Source organism: Leptopilina boulardi, unplaced genomic scaffold, assembly GCF_019393585.1.
Source record: "Leptopilina boulardi isolate dan_hultmark-lab unplaced genomic scaffold, ZJU_Lbou_2.1 LbouV2_332, whole genome shotgun sequence".
Taxonomy (NCBI): Eukaryota; Metazoa; Arthropoda; class Insecta; order Hymenoptera; family Figitidae; genus Leptopilina; species Leptopilina boulardi.
Window position 1 is genome coordinate 303,953 of NW_026137899.1, and position 15,293 is coordinate 319,245.

The 15,293-nt window shown below is 31.4% G+C and overlaps 1 protein-coding gene across 1 annotated transcript; it reads right to left on the minus strand.

The window, feature by feature from the left end:
- Positions 1-3,496: 3,496 nt before the first annotated feature.
- Positions 3,497-4,020, minus strand: LOC127285422 (uncharacterized). Its single transcript, XM_051311424.1, has 2 exons — positions 3,921-4,020; positions 3,497-3,867 (listed from the first exon to the last, which is right to left on the minus strand). Exons 1-2 carry the CDS (start codon positions 3,975-3,977, stop codon positions 3,583-3,585), a joined length of 342 nt encoding a protein of 113 aa, XP_051167381.1. The 5' UTR covers positions 3,978-4,020; the 3' UTR covers positions 3,497-3,582.
- Between the last annotated feature and the right edge of the window lie 11,273 nt (positions 4,021-15,293).

The window sequence follows — 15,293 nt, forward strand, 5'->3', positions numbered from 1 at the left end:
AAACAAATTCTTTTCGAACTCATTTTTAGCATTGGTTCGCATCATTGTGTTATAGTCGATGTACGGTTTAAGCCAGGTTGATTGCTTAAACTGTAAGACACGGTGGATTTTCACAATTTTAATATCGTTTGCCACAACTTGTTTTAGCGTTCGATAATGAATAACATATTTTTCTTTAGGCATGAGAGTGGTTAACAATTTCTCCTGTTTTGACAATGGAGGTTTCTTATTTTCAGCGCAGAATGGCATGTCTTTATGAGTATCATGAATGTCTTTCGGATACTCCAAATCAACTTCTAGGATGTACCCAACAGGGGAATCGTCAGGTACATGAAAATTAAAAGAGTCTTCAACATTTTCAACCCATTTGAAACCGCCATAAGGGAGCGATTGAGCCATTGCCCAGCCATACAAATTGTTGGCATCGAAGTACATGAGATAGCTTGTATCTTCGTTTTTGTCGAAATTCTCCATATATGGATTATTCGCATTTGCATAGCGGTTGCAACATTGACTAATGCCACCTCTGATACCCAACTCAACAAACATAATCATATCAATATCGGTTATAAGTTGTAATCCTATACTCGTGTACTTGAGCATAGCATCCCAAGTTAAACCTGGAGTCGTATAATAGTGTGCAGGATCTAACTTGTACGCAATAACACATTGTTCGCGGAAGTTTTCAAAGACATCGGCAAGTAACAATAATCTGTTTTCATGTACAAGTGGACATAGTCGTAGAAATTTTGACAATCAAATTCGGACCAAACTTTCTGCGCATGCTCATAATCTTCATCAGAAATACCGGCATCATAAAGAGTACTGTAAAATTTCTCTTTCGGAGGCAATTCTGTCTCATCTAGCTTACTTTTTGAGTCAAAGTACTCATAGGGGAAAACACCCTTTCGAGTTAATAACTTCATTTTATCTGGATCAGTCACCGTACTGGCAAAAACGGCATTTACAATTTTATACTCGTCCAAGTAGGATGCGAGTTTTTCTAGGGATGATGCCATGAATCTGAAAGAGTCAATGAATCGAAACTTGACCTTACTCCCCTTGAAATGTTTTGTGAAGGCGATATACTTCTCTTTGTTAATGGGGAGGAGATCAATTTTACTTTCAAAGCTCGTAGAAATCGCGTGAATTATAAAATTGGCGTCATAGCCATTTAAATTGTGGAACACTACAGGGATCGTTTGACAATCTTGAAAATTTAAATTGCACGACTCATGCGCAGCACTCCTATACTTGCCAGTAAGATGACAATGATCTCGGACTTTTTTATCGCTTTCTGCTATTTTCTGATGACAAATATGGCATATTGTCGCTCGCTTAAAACCGCTGATTTCTTGAGGAGTTAATGCAGTCATTGGTATCGGATTTTTAAATACTTCATCAATTTTTTCAGCAATCTGCTTTAACTCCCCAGCAAACCATTTAGCTGGATCAGCTTCATGCTTCGGACATGGTACATAAACAGATTGAGATTCGTCGTAGCTACAATTCAAATAATAGCCTATGCTTAATAGCTTATGGCGTTGAAATACTTCAGTCTTACTCAAATTGTTTACATCTTCATCAGCTGGAAGAAGTAAACTTTCACAGTCGGCGTAAATCACATACGGTACTTTCTCTCTATTTTTATAGTTTTTGAACTTGATAATACTGTCTTTCGGCTTCGGTAGCGTTATTTTACACTCATTCACTTTCTTACAATCTTCAATGTGTGCATTAAGTTTTTCTACAGAATAGAAATAGTGTAGACATCTATCACAGATATGCTTTTTACCTTTATGATTTGACAATTGTTTGAATACTAGCGCAGGTAAATTTTTTATCCATACTTAATGGAAATTCAAAAAATCACCGCCATCGCATATTACATTTTCTTCAACACTCTCATCCGCATACATATCCGCAACGTATAGGAGATTTACATGTTTATCTCTTTTCTCCACAGTGAGGTGAAGAGAATGTACTGAGAAGTCCCCGTAATATTTTGATAAACCAAAGACATTAATCGAAACATCGTTCAATTTTTCAAATTTCGGGACATTTTTTAACGCTATTGGGAATTCAATCCCTTCGAAATTTAACTCATCTTTAAAATTTTTTAAATTTTCTACACGTTTAGGGTCTGATACTTCAGGATGCAGGACTGAGAGCAGTGCTCACTTGAAACACTCATTATCATGATTGTTTTGCACATTGATACATGCTCGCTTTCTTTTAATCTGTGGAGGTAGGTCAATGTATGAGCTCGCGCGCATCGGATTGTACTTGTTTACATTGACTTCTAACCTTATAATCGAATGAAGGTTCCAATTTGAACCCTTTGTGTAAAACTCTTCAACGCTGCGCAAGATTGGTTGTTTGATGTTCTCATTGAACCAATCATCTAAGAGAGTGGTGGGGAAAATACTTTTAGCCTTAGAACCAAAAGGTATAGGCTTAACGACCTCCTCACCATTCTCAACCCTTTTAAAATGTGTGATGAGAACACCATACACCAAGATAGCGCCATGTTTGTTTAGAGCACCCCTAATGTGATCCTGGAAAAGTGTGGACGCATCGTGTAAAAACGCGCTAATATCAATATGTACAAGATTCAGGATCGCATTAGTGTACAATCTGCACGCAAAAGCACTCTCACATTCTTCCCATCGAACGCGTTTATTAATGTCTGGATCACCGATTCCAGAGCCATCTACAACATGTGACTCAAACAAAGCGCGAAATCTGATTATGGATTGCAGAATGCTCACACATCTCTGCTTTTGATGTGTAAAATACATCGATTTCAAAATGCTCGACAACAGATTTTCATGTCTCGAGCATTCTGCAATCCATCGTTCAATAAATGATCGTCTTTAGTCGACGTCTCTGAGGATTGGCACCAGTTCCAGAGCTTCCTTGATAAGTGGAATCGTGACGTCACAGTCATCGAGGATGGTCTTATAGTTTGGATGTTTTCGCGGTCCATCGGTGGATCTAGCCTTCCGCTTCATCTCTACACTTAAAATTAAACTTACAAGCTATCAAACTTAAAATTAAAATACTTAACCTAGAAAAGAACACACTTAACCTAAGAAATATAAAAGATAAATACAATAAATATCAAAAAAATACAATAAAAATCAAAAAAATATCAAATAATACAATAAATACAATAAATATCAAAAAAGACAGTTAGTAAATGGCAAGGGAGACTGCTGCTGCTGGAACACCTGCGAACAGAAGAGAGAATGACGCTCGCGATCCAAAATATATGCCCGAAATTTCGCGCATGTGCAGTATAACGTTTATCCCCACTCTGACTTTTACCCTCACTCCTACATTTACCCTAACCCATTCGCGCATGCGTAAAAAAATGTATACGGATATATCAAAAAATGTACTTTTATTAAAAATTAAAAATTAATATTAATATTTAAAATAATGGCAGCTTGGCGGCGATGACGCCTTCGTCGCTGCCTTCGTTGCTGCCTTCTCTCTGGGCCGGGTGGTGGAGTCGGCGCCCTTGAAGTCTCCACCCTGGCCTCTGGAGCTTCCACCCTGGACCTTGGTGTCTCCACCCTAGCCTCTGGGGTTGGCGACCTTGGAGGACGTACCCCACAGCGGGCGCTGCCAAGGCCTCACGACGGCAACCGGTCGCGCCTGGCCCTCTGGAGTCGGTGCCTGTGGTTGCGCTTGACCCTCTGGAGTTGGTGTCACCGGACGATACCAAGGATCTCTTGGTGGGGTTCTCGGAGACTCCAGCTCCACAAACGGTGGTGGCGACTCTGGACGGTGCCACGGGTATCGCGGTGGAGTACCTGGAGGCGTCTCCGGGAGTGGCAACTCCAGGTTGGGATTCTGCAACTAAAGAAATTAATAAGCACCTTTTAATTAATATCCTGAACATTAATACTTACGTTGTGCATGGACACCCTCCTCATCGTGCAGTTGTAGCAGTTGCACCAATGCTCCATCGTAGACCGCTCGAGACAGTGCGACGGTTGGAAATGAGCTCTACACCATGGAGCTCAAACACTTATGGACCGCTTTCCCACCATGTGCACTAACCCCACCACAGCGTGTGGCGACTGAGTAAAATTACAGCGTTGCAAATACCGCGCGAATTTTGAATTTAAAGTTTTATCATAATTATAAAAATAATTAAAGATGAAAATAAAATAGTGATAAATAAAAGATGAAATATACTTACTTAATAAATCAATTTAATAATAATAATTAAATTAATTAAAAATTGTATTGCAAATAGTAAATTATTAAAAATAAATTCATATTACATAAATTAACATCTTTTTTAACCTTATCCTTATTTAAATAAGAGTTTAAATTAACAAATGTGTTAAAAACCCAATAAAAACACATTTAAATTAAAAAAATACTTATATTTTAATATCAGTTTTCATTTACATGCTTACAAAAAAAAATGAAACATAAAATATATAAATAGGAAAAATCATAAAACAGTTTACAAAACATAACTAAACATTTTTTTTTTTAAGGAAAAAACTATTGAAAAAACCTACTAAAATTTGAGATTTGACCTTATAAATAAACAAAAAAAGAACTTGAGCTCAATGAAAGTTTGAGAAAAAATGAAAACGTAAAAAACTATTAAAATCTAAGATTATTTAATGATCAAAAGAAAAATAAAAACAAAAACAATTTTTTATAGAAAAAACACAATTGAAAAAACTATTAAAATATGAGATTATTAAATGATTAAAAAATAATGAAAACAAAAAAAAGGTTTATTTAAATGAGAAAAAACAATTGAAAAACCTATTAAAATCTGAGATCATGACATGAATGATTAAAAATTTAAAATAAAAGTATCAAAGATTAAACTGAAAGAATTTAAGTTTGAAATTGAACATTAGAAAAGAATAGAAAAATATATATATAAATGAAAAAAAAAAACAAAAAATAAAGTAAAATTAACATTGGCATGCAATAAAAAAGAGAAACTAGCGTCTGTTCTTCGAGGACGCTGTAGCCAAGTCTCTCATAGCCCTGTATAATCGTTGGCGAGTTGTTAGTCTGAGATGACGAGCGGCTATTTCTGTGGCACGTCGTGGTGCAGGAACTGGGTGAACACGTAGTGCAGGAACTGGGTAAACACGTGGTGCAGGAACTGGGCGAACACGTGGTGCAGGAACTGGGCGAACAGGTGGTGCTGGAACTGGGCGTACACGTGGTGTTGGAACTGGGCGTACACGAGGTGCAGGCACTGGGCGAACAAGAGGTGCGGGCACTAGTTGAATATCTTGTTCGATTGGTGGTTGCACATCTGCTTGAATTTCTCGTTCGACCGGCGCCTGCACTACCGGTTGAATTTCTTGTTCGACCGGTGGTTGCACTTCCAGTTGAATATCTTGTTCGACCGGTGGTATACGTACTGATGTTATGATTCGTGGATGTGTTCTTATGCGAATCCATAGAGCTTGATCTCCATTATTCTCAGCAACAACTGGAATATTTTCCTCTACTGCCTGCTGAGGAATGACTTCTGGTTGTTGATCCCACCGATTTCTCCTCCTGTTAAAAATCCCTGGCACAGCTGGATTGTATTCCATTTCTCCCATATCAATAAGTCTTGGGTTACAGTTAATCTGAAAAAAAATTGAATAAAAGATTAATTTATGACAAGATTTTTAATAAAATAGATTATAAAGAGAGAAATAAACTATTTTTACTGAAAGAGGTTAGAAAAAAAAGTTTAATACATACTAATAATAGAATATTTTTAACAAGATTTTTGACAAGAAAAGTTACAGAGAAATAGTGAAAATTCAATTGTTTTTTTCAATAAAAGAGGTTAGAAAAAAAAGTTTAATACATACTAATAATAGAATATTTTTAACAAGATTTTTGACAAAATTAATTACAGAGAAATAGTGAAAATTCAATTGATTTTTTCAATAAAAGAGGTTAGAAAAAAAAAGTTTAATACATACTAATAATAGAATATTTTTTACAAGATTTTTGACAAAATTTTGACTTGGATGTATAAAGAGTAAGGATCAAAGAAAATCAATATTTACATTACCTGCCGTCTGTATCTCCTTTGTAATTGTCTGAAACGACAATTAATCTGCACACACCTGCAAAGTGCGATTATATTTGGATTCTGTAAAAAGTGTTTTATTAATTTGTTATTAATGGTTTTATTAGAAGGTGATTTTAATAAACAAATATTAATTACCATTGTTGAACACGTTCTTTCTAGTTTCGATGTTTTTAACGTTTGCGTGAAAGGTTGTGTTAAGTGTTAACATGGTGGCTCAGGAGCGGCACAATTAAAATGTATCCCACATGTTTCACTATTTTCATAATTTTGATTTAAAAACACTGTTTATTATTTACTATAAAACAAATACATTAAGATAAGATTGAATTCACTATAATCTTATAATTTTACTTTTATAAACATATGAAATAATAAATTTAAAACGTTTAAGAATTTGGAACTTAAAAATTCCCGCCACGCATAAAATTGTATGGAAATCAGGGAAGAACAAACATGAATTTCTTAAATAAATTTAACAAAATATTTATTAAATATTAAATTTATTAATGGTATAAGACTGATTATTAATTCTAATTCGAAATGTTAAAAAGGATATATTTTTCTTATAAATTTCAGTGTAAAAAATAATTAATTTTTCTCTATAAGAATTGACCAATCTAAAAATTTGAAATTCTCTCAGGGCTGGCACAAATAACGATTCGAGAATATCGCAAGTAAAAGCAACGCGAATTTCAATTTGAGTATGCTTTTTTTAAAGTTGAGAATAAATTAATATTTTAATAAGTTATAATAATTATTATTTACCTTAATAAATAATTTTATATAATAACTAAAATATAATTATATGATATATCAAATTATAGTAAACAAGTAGATGAAATAATAATTAGTTATAGATAATTATGAATTAACTATTATATTAATTGGATTAACATAACTAATTTATATTTAAACAATTAATAATTAGTTGATAAAACTTACTTACCTTACAGCGTCATTTGTTTGATTGATTAAAAATATTCAATTTACCATTTATAGGTGGCGCTATTTTATATGTTGGTAAACATATTGTACTTATTAATTATGTTTAATAATTTATAGATGGCGCTTATGTGTCAGTAAAACAGATTTAATTAACATTACGTGGTTCTATATATTAAAATAATAAAACACAGTGAACTTATAAATAATATTAAGTGGCGCCATCTGTTGGGTGTCCGCTCAACTAATTCGGTCGGTAAAACAAAATGTCGGCCAAGCCAATTTAAATTATCTAATAAATTTTAAATTTCCCGCCAAGCAGATTTGAATTCGCTAGTGGTGCCATCTCTCGGTGACAACAGAAACTATACTTCGTCAGTAAAACAAAATGGCGGCCAAGCAAATTTAAATTCTCAAATAAAATTTTAAATTCATATAGCCTAGTTAGGCTAATCGATAGTGGCGCAATCTGTTGGGGTATCGATCAATTAACTTGGTCGGTAAAACAAAATAACGGCCAAGCAAATTTGAATTCACAAATAAATTTTTTAATTTCCCGCCAAGCAGATTTGAATTCGCTAGTGGCGCCATCTATTGGGTGGCTAGTTAACTAACTCGGTCGGTAAAACAGATTCCTACCTTACCAACCGGGTTTGAATTCGGCCAGCTGCTGATAACGTAGGAATCTACCTTACCGATTGGGGGTAACTTAGCCGAGATCAGAACCTGTCCTAGAACTCTCCTAGCCATACTACTGGTGTGTAAAGTTATTCACTTTACGCACTGAAATTTACTTAACTCACCGAAATTTTTCTCACATAATATAAGGATTGTTTTAGACCATCCAAACAAAATTAAAAAAAGAACTTTTCTTTTACATTTATACACTCCTGCTTAATGATATTTTTCTTGATCTTCGATTGATTTATTCAATTCTATACAATCGAAATTATTCTAATAGAGAGTTGGAATTCCTCATAATAGGTATTTAACTTTAGAGGTGGGTGTTGCAAAAAATGTTGTATGATACACGTGCGTAAATCTGATTATACTTATGTGATTTGCATCACTCGGCTTCGCCTCGTGCTACAAACGTCACACTCTTATAATCATTCACTTTGCGCACTTGTATCATAAATAACTATTTTTATCAAAAATGTTGGTGATACAAATTTATTTTTTAAAAAAATATATTGGTGAAAAAAATTAATTTTTTTATCAAAAAAAAATTGAAACAAATTAATTTTAAATGGAATTATTAATGAAAAAAATGTATTATTTTATAAAAAATATTGCTAAAAACGATTAATTTTTTAATCAAAAATATTTGTGGAAGAAATTAATTTTTATTCTGAAAAAGGTGAAAAATATTAATTTTAAATGGGAATATTGTAAATTCAGATGTTCATTACAAGAACATTTTGCTTCCTCTTTACGATCAGCAAAAAAATTTGCTTCCTCGTGGAGAAAGCAAAATTTTATTGCCAAAATGTAACCTTTAATTTTTCTATTTAAAAATTTTTTCGATTAAAAAAAAATTTTTGTAAAAAAGACGATAAAATTTTTTTTTTGGGTATTTTTTAAAATCCTTTGGTCAGATTTGAGATATTAATATGATAAATGAGCCTACAAAATTTTATCTAAATCCATTACCCTATTGAAATAAAACACGTAAAATTATACGTATAATAATACATATAATTATACGTATAATAATACGTATAAATATACGTATAATAATACGTGTTTTTTTTCAATAGCCCCAGTAAATAAAAAAAGAATTGGGAGTAAGCGAAAAGAATTGGTGGTAACTTAAGCTGAATTCGGTTTGGCAAAAAAACCGAATTGAAATGTTACGGTGAATTATTTGTTTCTTACCGTGAATTCTTTTCTCTTGAACATTTGAATTAACGTTTGTTTATTCGAGTTTGCATTATAAATGAATAGAATAAATGCGTCGAAGTCTAAAAAAGACGATTTGGAATAATAAATATATAATTTTTTAAAAAGAAATAAATTGAAATGTGATAGATTTACCGACGATTTTATCAAGTGAGTAGTGTTCATATGATAAATTTACCATATGAGTATTACTCACATGGTAAAATTGTCGGTAAATCTATTACATTTCACTTTTATTTCTTTTTAAAAAATTATACATTTCTTATTCCAAATCGGGTTTTTTAGACTTCGAATCATTTATTCTTATTCATTTATAATGCAAACTCGAATAAACAAACGTCAATTCAAATGTTTAAGAGAAAAGAATTCACGTTAAGAAAAAAATAATTCACCGTAACGTTCCAATTCGGTTTTTTCGCCAAACCGCATTCAGCTTAAGTTACCACCAATTCTTTTCGCTTACTCCTAATTCTTTTTTTTTTACTGGGAGGGTAAAACCTGTTAAAGTTATCTTCTAAACAAAAAAGGGATCCACACACACATACATACATCCGGACAATTAATCAGGATCTCATATAACATGTTTCTATAAAGAAAAAAATTTGTTTCCGCCACTTTGAAAAGTTTTATAAACGAAAGGACTACAAAGCTTCCTCCACGAGGAAGCAAAATTTAAAGAAAAGAAAAAAAAAGTGCTGCTACCTACCTGCTAAAAAGCGCGGCTGTATTGATTATCGAAAAATGTTGATAATAAACTGTAATAGATTGAAATTAATAAATACATTAAATTTTTATAATTATTTAATAATAATCATCTTAAAATGCATAAAACTTATTTATTTTAATAATTATACTCTCAATTTTATCATTTTGCTTCCTCGTGGAGGAAGCTTTGTAGTCCTTTCGTTTATAAAACTTTTCAAAGTGTCGGAAAAATTTTTTTCTCTATAGAAACATGTTATATGAGATCCTGATCAATTGTGCGGATGTATGTGTGCGGGTGTGTGTGGATCCCTTTTTTGTTTAGAAGATAACTTTAATAGGTTTTAATGGATTAAGATAAAATTTGGTAGGCTCATTTATCATATTAATATCTCAAATCTGACCAAAGGATTTTGAAAAATACCCCAAAAAAAAATTTTCTCGTCTTTTTTCCAAAAATATTTTTTTAATCGAAAAAATTTTTAAATAGAAAAATTTAAGGTTATATATAATAAAATCGTATTCCTTACGTCAAGAGGAATCGATCGATATATACACTGTTAAAAATGTTTGTAGTTTTAATATACATAAAGTACTTAAATTTAAGAAACTGGTATATTAGAGTGTAATTCATATACAAAGTATATTAAATTTTGTTACTGAAAAAAATTCAAATAAAAAAATTGCATTTTACTCAATTTATACATGTTCTTGTGTACAAAATAAGGTTTTTATTAATAAAGCAAAGTAATTTCTTTCATGTAAATACAAGTTTAAATCAATTTACATTGTAAAAATGCATAAAATTTGACATTTATAGTACTTAACCTAAATATCCCTGGCGGATTCGGAAAACCGAGTTGTAACCGAATTGGGTTACGATTCGGTTACGTTTCGGTTCATTGTGAAATATTATCGTTAATCGACGAAATATGTAGTAAATAACTATTAGGAATGGTTAATATACATTTAGAGTGCTTATTTATGCAATAATAATAATAAATTAAGATATAATTAATTAATAATAAGTGTTTTAAGTGTACAGTGCATACAGTTGTTGAATTACCATATATATGTATATTACCATAAGCGGCAGCTGTGATACGCGCGTTAAACCCTAGATGGCGTTAAGGATGACTTTGTGAATGAATTTCTAAAATTAAGCCCTTGAGTGTCAAATGTGTAAGTGAATATATAAGTTTTAAAAAAATAGATCAATTTATTAAAACAACTTTTTTGATTTGTACAAATATAAAAAAAAAAATTTTTATACCGAACAAAAATTTTTTTAATGAGAAAAAGTTTTTTTATGTCAAAATTAATGTTTCTCATTTCATTGAGAAAAAAAATTATTTATTCAGAAAAAAAAATTTTTTTAGGGAAAAAAAGTGTTTTTATGTCAAAATTAATGTTTCTCATTTTATTGATGAAAAAAAAATTATATAAAGAAAAAAAATGTTTATTTTTTATATTTGTACAAATCAAAAAAGTTGTTTTAATAAATTGATCTATTTTTTTAAAACTTATATATTCACTTACACATTTGACACTCAAGGGCTTAATTTTAGAAATTCATTCACAAAGTCATCCTTAACGCCATCTAGGGTTTAACGCGCGTATCACAGCTGCCGCTTATGGTAATATACATATATATGGTAATTCAACAACTGTATGCACTGTACACTTAAAACACTTATTATTAATTAATTATATCTTAATTTATTATTATTATTGCATAAATAAGCACTCTAAATGTATATTAACCATTCCTAATAGTTATTTACTACATATTTCGTCGATTAACGATAATATTTCACAATGAACCGAAACGTAACCGAATCGTAACCCAATTCGGTTACAACTCGGTTTTCCCAATCCGACAGGGATGTCACATATAAGTATTAAAATTCTTGTATTTAGAATGTTTTTTTTGAAAAATTTTCCCCTTATAAAACATTATTTGGACATAAACAACACAATAGTTAAAGAATTACGCACTGTTGTTTCAATTTCAAATAAATTTTCAATATCAAGGAAATATTGACCGTTTGGTGAAATAGGCATCTACAGCCGCCATGTTGTCACTTTAAATTTAATATACATGTATCTTAGATTTAAATACCTGTAGTGCATATTCGCTTCATACGCATGTATATTAAATCTAATACAGATTTTTCTAACAGTGCCCACATAGCACAGTATTTTGCTGTAAGGCTGTGGTAAGGGTTAATCGTATGGCTTGTAAGGTTACGCGATAGAGCTGTGGTAGACTTAAGGTGGACTCAAAAGTTCTGCCAAGATGGTAAGCTTACAAGTAAAGGTTGAGGTAAGCTTACAAGTAAAGGTTGAGGTAAGCTTAAATGTAAAGGTTAAGGTAAGGTTACATGTAAAGGTTGAGGTAAGCTTACATGTAAAGGTTGTGGTAAGGTTACATGTAAAGGTTGAGGTAAGCTTATGAGTAAAGGCTGTGGTAAGGTTATTATTAAGTTGTAAGGTTGAGGTAAGGTTGTGGTAAGCTTACAAAGTAAGGCAAGTTTTATTCAAATAATAATATTAATAATAAATAAATATTCAATAAAAAAATTTTTTTTTGCCTTATTCTATTTTGGGAACCTATCATTTCGCAGAAAGTTTTGAAAACAAATTTGGGAGGAGTAGGATTCGAACCCGGGACTGACGTATATACCTAACAACCTAACCAACTGAGCTAATCGGGGAACTGATAATGAGAAAAGTATTCTCACTTTTAAAGTGGAACCAAGAAGATAATCAACTCCTTAAAAGCAAGATTAATATTCACATTGTCAGTTCCCCGTTTAGCTCAGTTGGTTAGGTTGTTAGGTATATACGTCAGTCCCGGGTTCAAATCCTACTCCTCCCAAATTTGTTTTCAACATTTTCTGCGAAATGATAGGTTCCCAAAATAGAATAAGGCAAAAAAAAATTTTTTTATTGAATATTTATTTATTATTAATATTATTATTTGAATATACTTGCCTTACCTTGTAAGCTTACCACAACCTTACCTCAACCTTACAACTTAATAATAACCTTACCACAGCCTTTACTCATAAGCTTACCTCAACCTTTACATGTAACCTTACCACAACCTTTACATGTAACCTTACCTTAACCTTTACATGTAAGTTTACTTTAACCTTTACTTGTAAGCTTACCATCTGGGCAGAACTTTTGAGTTCACCTTAAGTCTACCACAGCTCTATCGCGTAACCTTACAAGCCATACGATTAACCCTTACCACAGCCTTACAGCAAAATACTGTGCTATGTGGGTGTATATAAAGTATACATTTGAGGTAAATGTAAAGAATTAATGAAAGTTAAAAAATCAAAAATTCACATTTTGGCTATAAAATTTTGTGATTTTTTAAATTGAAGTTTATATATGAAATAATTGTACTCCTTGCGTCAAGACGAATCGATCGATATATATAAAGTATACATTTGAAGTAAATTTAAAGAATTAATGAAAGTTAAAAAATCAAAAATTGACATTTTGGCAATAAAATTTTGCTTTCTTCACGAGGAAGCAAATTTTTTTGCTGATCGTAAAGAGGAAGCAAAATGTTCATGTAATGAACATCTGAATTTACAACATATTTTATACATTTTAGACATAATTTCAATCTCAATCTCGTGTTCCACGAATTTCGTGGAGTATTCGCATCATACAATCCGCCAGAGTTGGTAAGTATCAAAATGTATAGATAAAGTGTTCGTGAATCAAAAGATACCCTATTTATATTGGATTATTGAAAAATACCCAGGTGTAAAAGTTTCAGGTAGTGACTACTGGTAGCCACTAGCGGCTACCGCGGAATCTTTTCCACCTGGGTAAGTGAAAAAAAATTTACAGTGAAGTATATTTTTATGAAACTGGTAAAGATTTTGTCTGTATATTAACAAAAAGAAAAGTAAATATAGAGAAATAATATGTAAAAAGTAGTAAAAAAAAGTGGAAAAATGTAATTATATTATAAAAAAGTAAAATTATCATTTAATAATTATTAAAATTAAATGATTAATAGTTCTAAAACAATGTATACTGGAACAGTATATACCGACAGCAAATCACAAGTTGATGAAGTGCACCGACAGATGGCAGCGTTCGAGACATTTAAATATATTTTTAAGAAATAAGTCGAATAATAGAACTGCTATTAAAATTTTCAACAAAAAAAAATAAATAATAATTAATTGTTGCTTTCCAACTCATATTTTTTTGTAAAAATAAAGTGAATTTGTCGAAATTATAATAAGTACTTAGGTTAAGAATACAACAGTACACTTTACAACACTAACATAAATTTTTGGATTATTTTTATATTTATCTTAAATAAATATTATAAAATTGTGAGCAAAGTATACAAAATATCAATTGTTAAGTTCTAATTCACAGAAGGGTACTTCTAAATTATATGACCATTGTAAAAGAAGGGACTACGTTCAGGGGATTAGAATAGAACATTTTCGTTCAGATTTGTCTATCTACTGTAAAATTCATAAAGTGGTATCAACGCCACCTTTTTTTGTGGGTGTTCCTATGGAAAACCAACCAGGTTACTCGAATTTTAGGTTTCTCCACCTTTTTGGGTTTTTCCTCAAAAGAACCAATCAAGAAACTTGGTGCCCTTCTGTGCAAAAAAAATCAAAACGTCGATCTTCCCTCCCAAAATTTTCAACTTTTCTTTGCATAAAACTTCACAATTTACAAATCAGAAAAAACTACTTGTCGACGACTGAGGATCATTGTCGCGATCCTTTAGTCATATAAAATTTCATTCTCGATTATCTAGTATTGCAACTCGCGAATCACGGTATAGTTTCAAATAACATATCGTAACTTTCAACACACTTTACCAATTGTACACACACAATTGAAGAAATATAATTGTATTGCGTATTTAGTTCGCTGTTATCAGGGTTGTGCAGTTACGTGTAACTCGAGGTTGTTGACGTTGTTTACGTAAAATAAGTAATTTACGTAGAAAACAGTAAAAAACTCGGGTAATTTACATTTTAAATATGGCGTCTGATAAACACGCGGAGTGCAGCAAAACATAACCCCTTATTCAGGCCTGCCCTTATTGGATTGATTATTGTTTATTCTTGTGTTCTTTCTTGTGGCCTGCCTAGTGCCTGTGATTGTTATAAAATAATTAAAATACAACGAATTTAAAATGGCTCCAAAAAAAAGAACTTCAATTCCATACAAGGACTTGAACTTTGAGCGCACAAAAATTAGACAATAAAATCATGATAAATTGTTTAATTTGTAAAAACTGAAATGAAAAATGTTTGTCTTGAAAGGTTGGAAAAACACAGGTATGTTTTTATTGCTGAATAATCTTAATTTATTGTATATATTTTTATACTTATATTTTCCACATATTTATTTTTAAATCTTAATTCCTGTTTTTTTATGAAAATGATGTATTATTAGTTCTTTCCCTTAGCAAAATATTGCTAATAACATTTTTCTTTATGTTAAACAAAAGACGAATAATATTTATTTTTTATAATTTTATTTTAATAAATAAGATTAAATTTTATTGTCTAATTTTCTTACTGCATTTGTTAATAGGAGAATATGCCAAAATGGATCTACAAATGTTCCCATTGCTGCTACACCTACCATC

Bases quoted from the DNA above. Each gene is read 5' to 3' on its own strand.
- LOC127285422 (XM_051311424.1), bottom strand. From the start codon at position 3,977: ATGGAGCATTGGTGCAACTGCTACAACTGCACGATGAGGAGGGTGTCC. The intron at 3,868-3,920 runs GTAAGTATTAAT...TAATTTCTTTAG, and splicing joins GGAGGGTGTCCATGCACAAC to TTGCAGAATCCCAACCTGGA.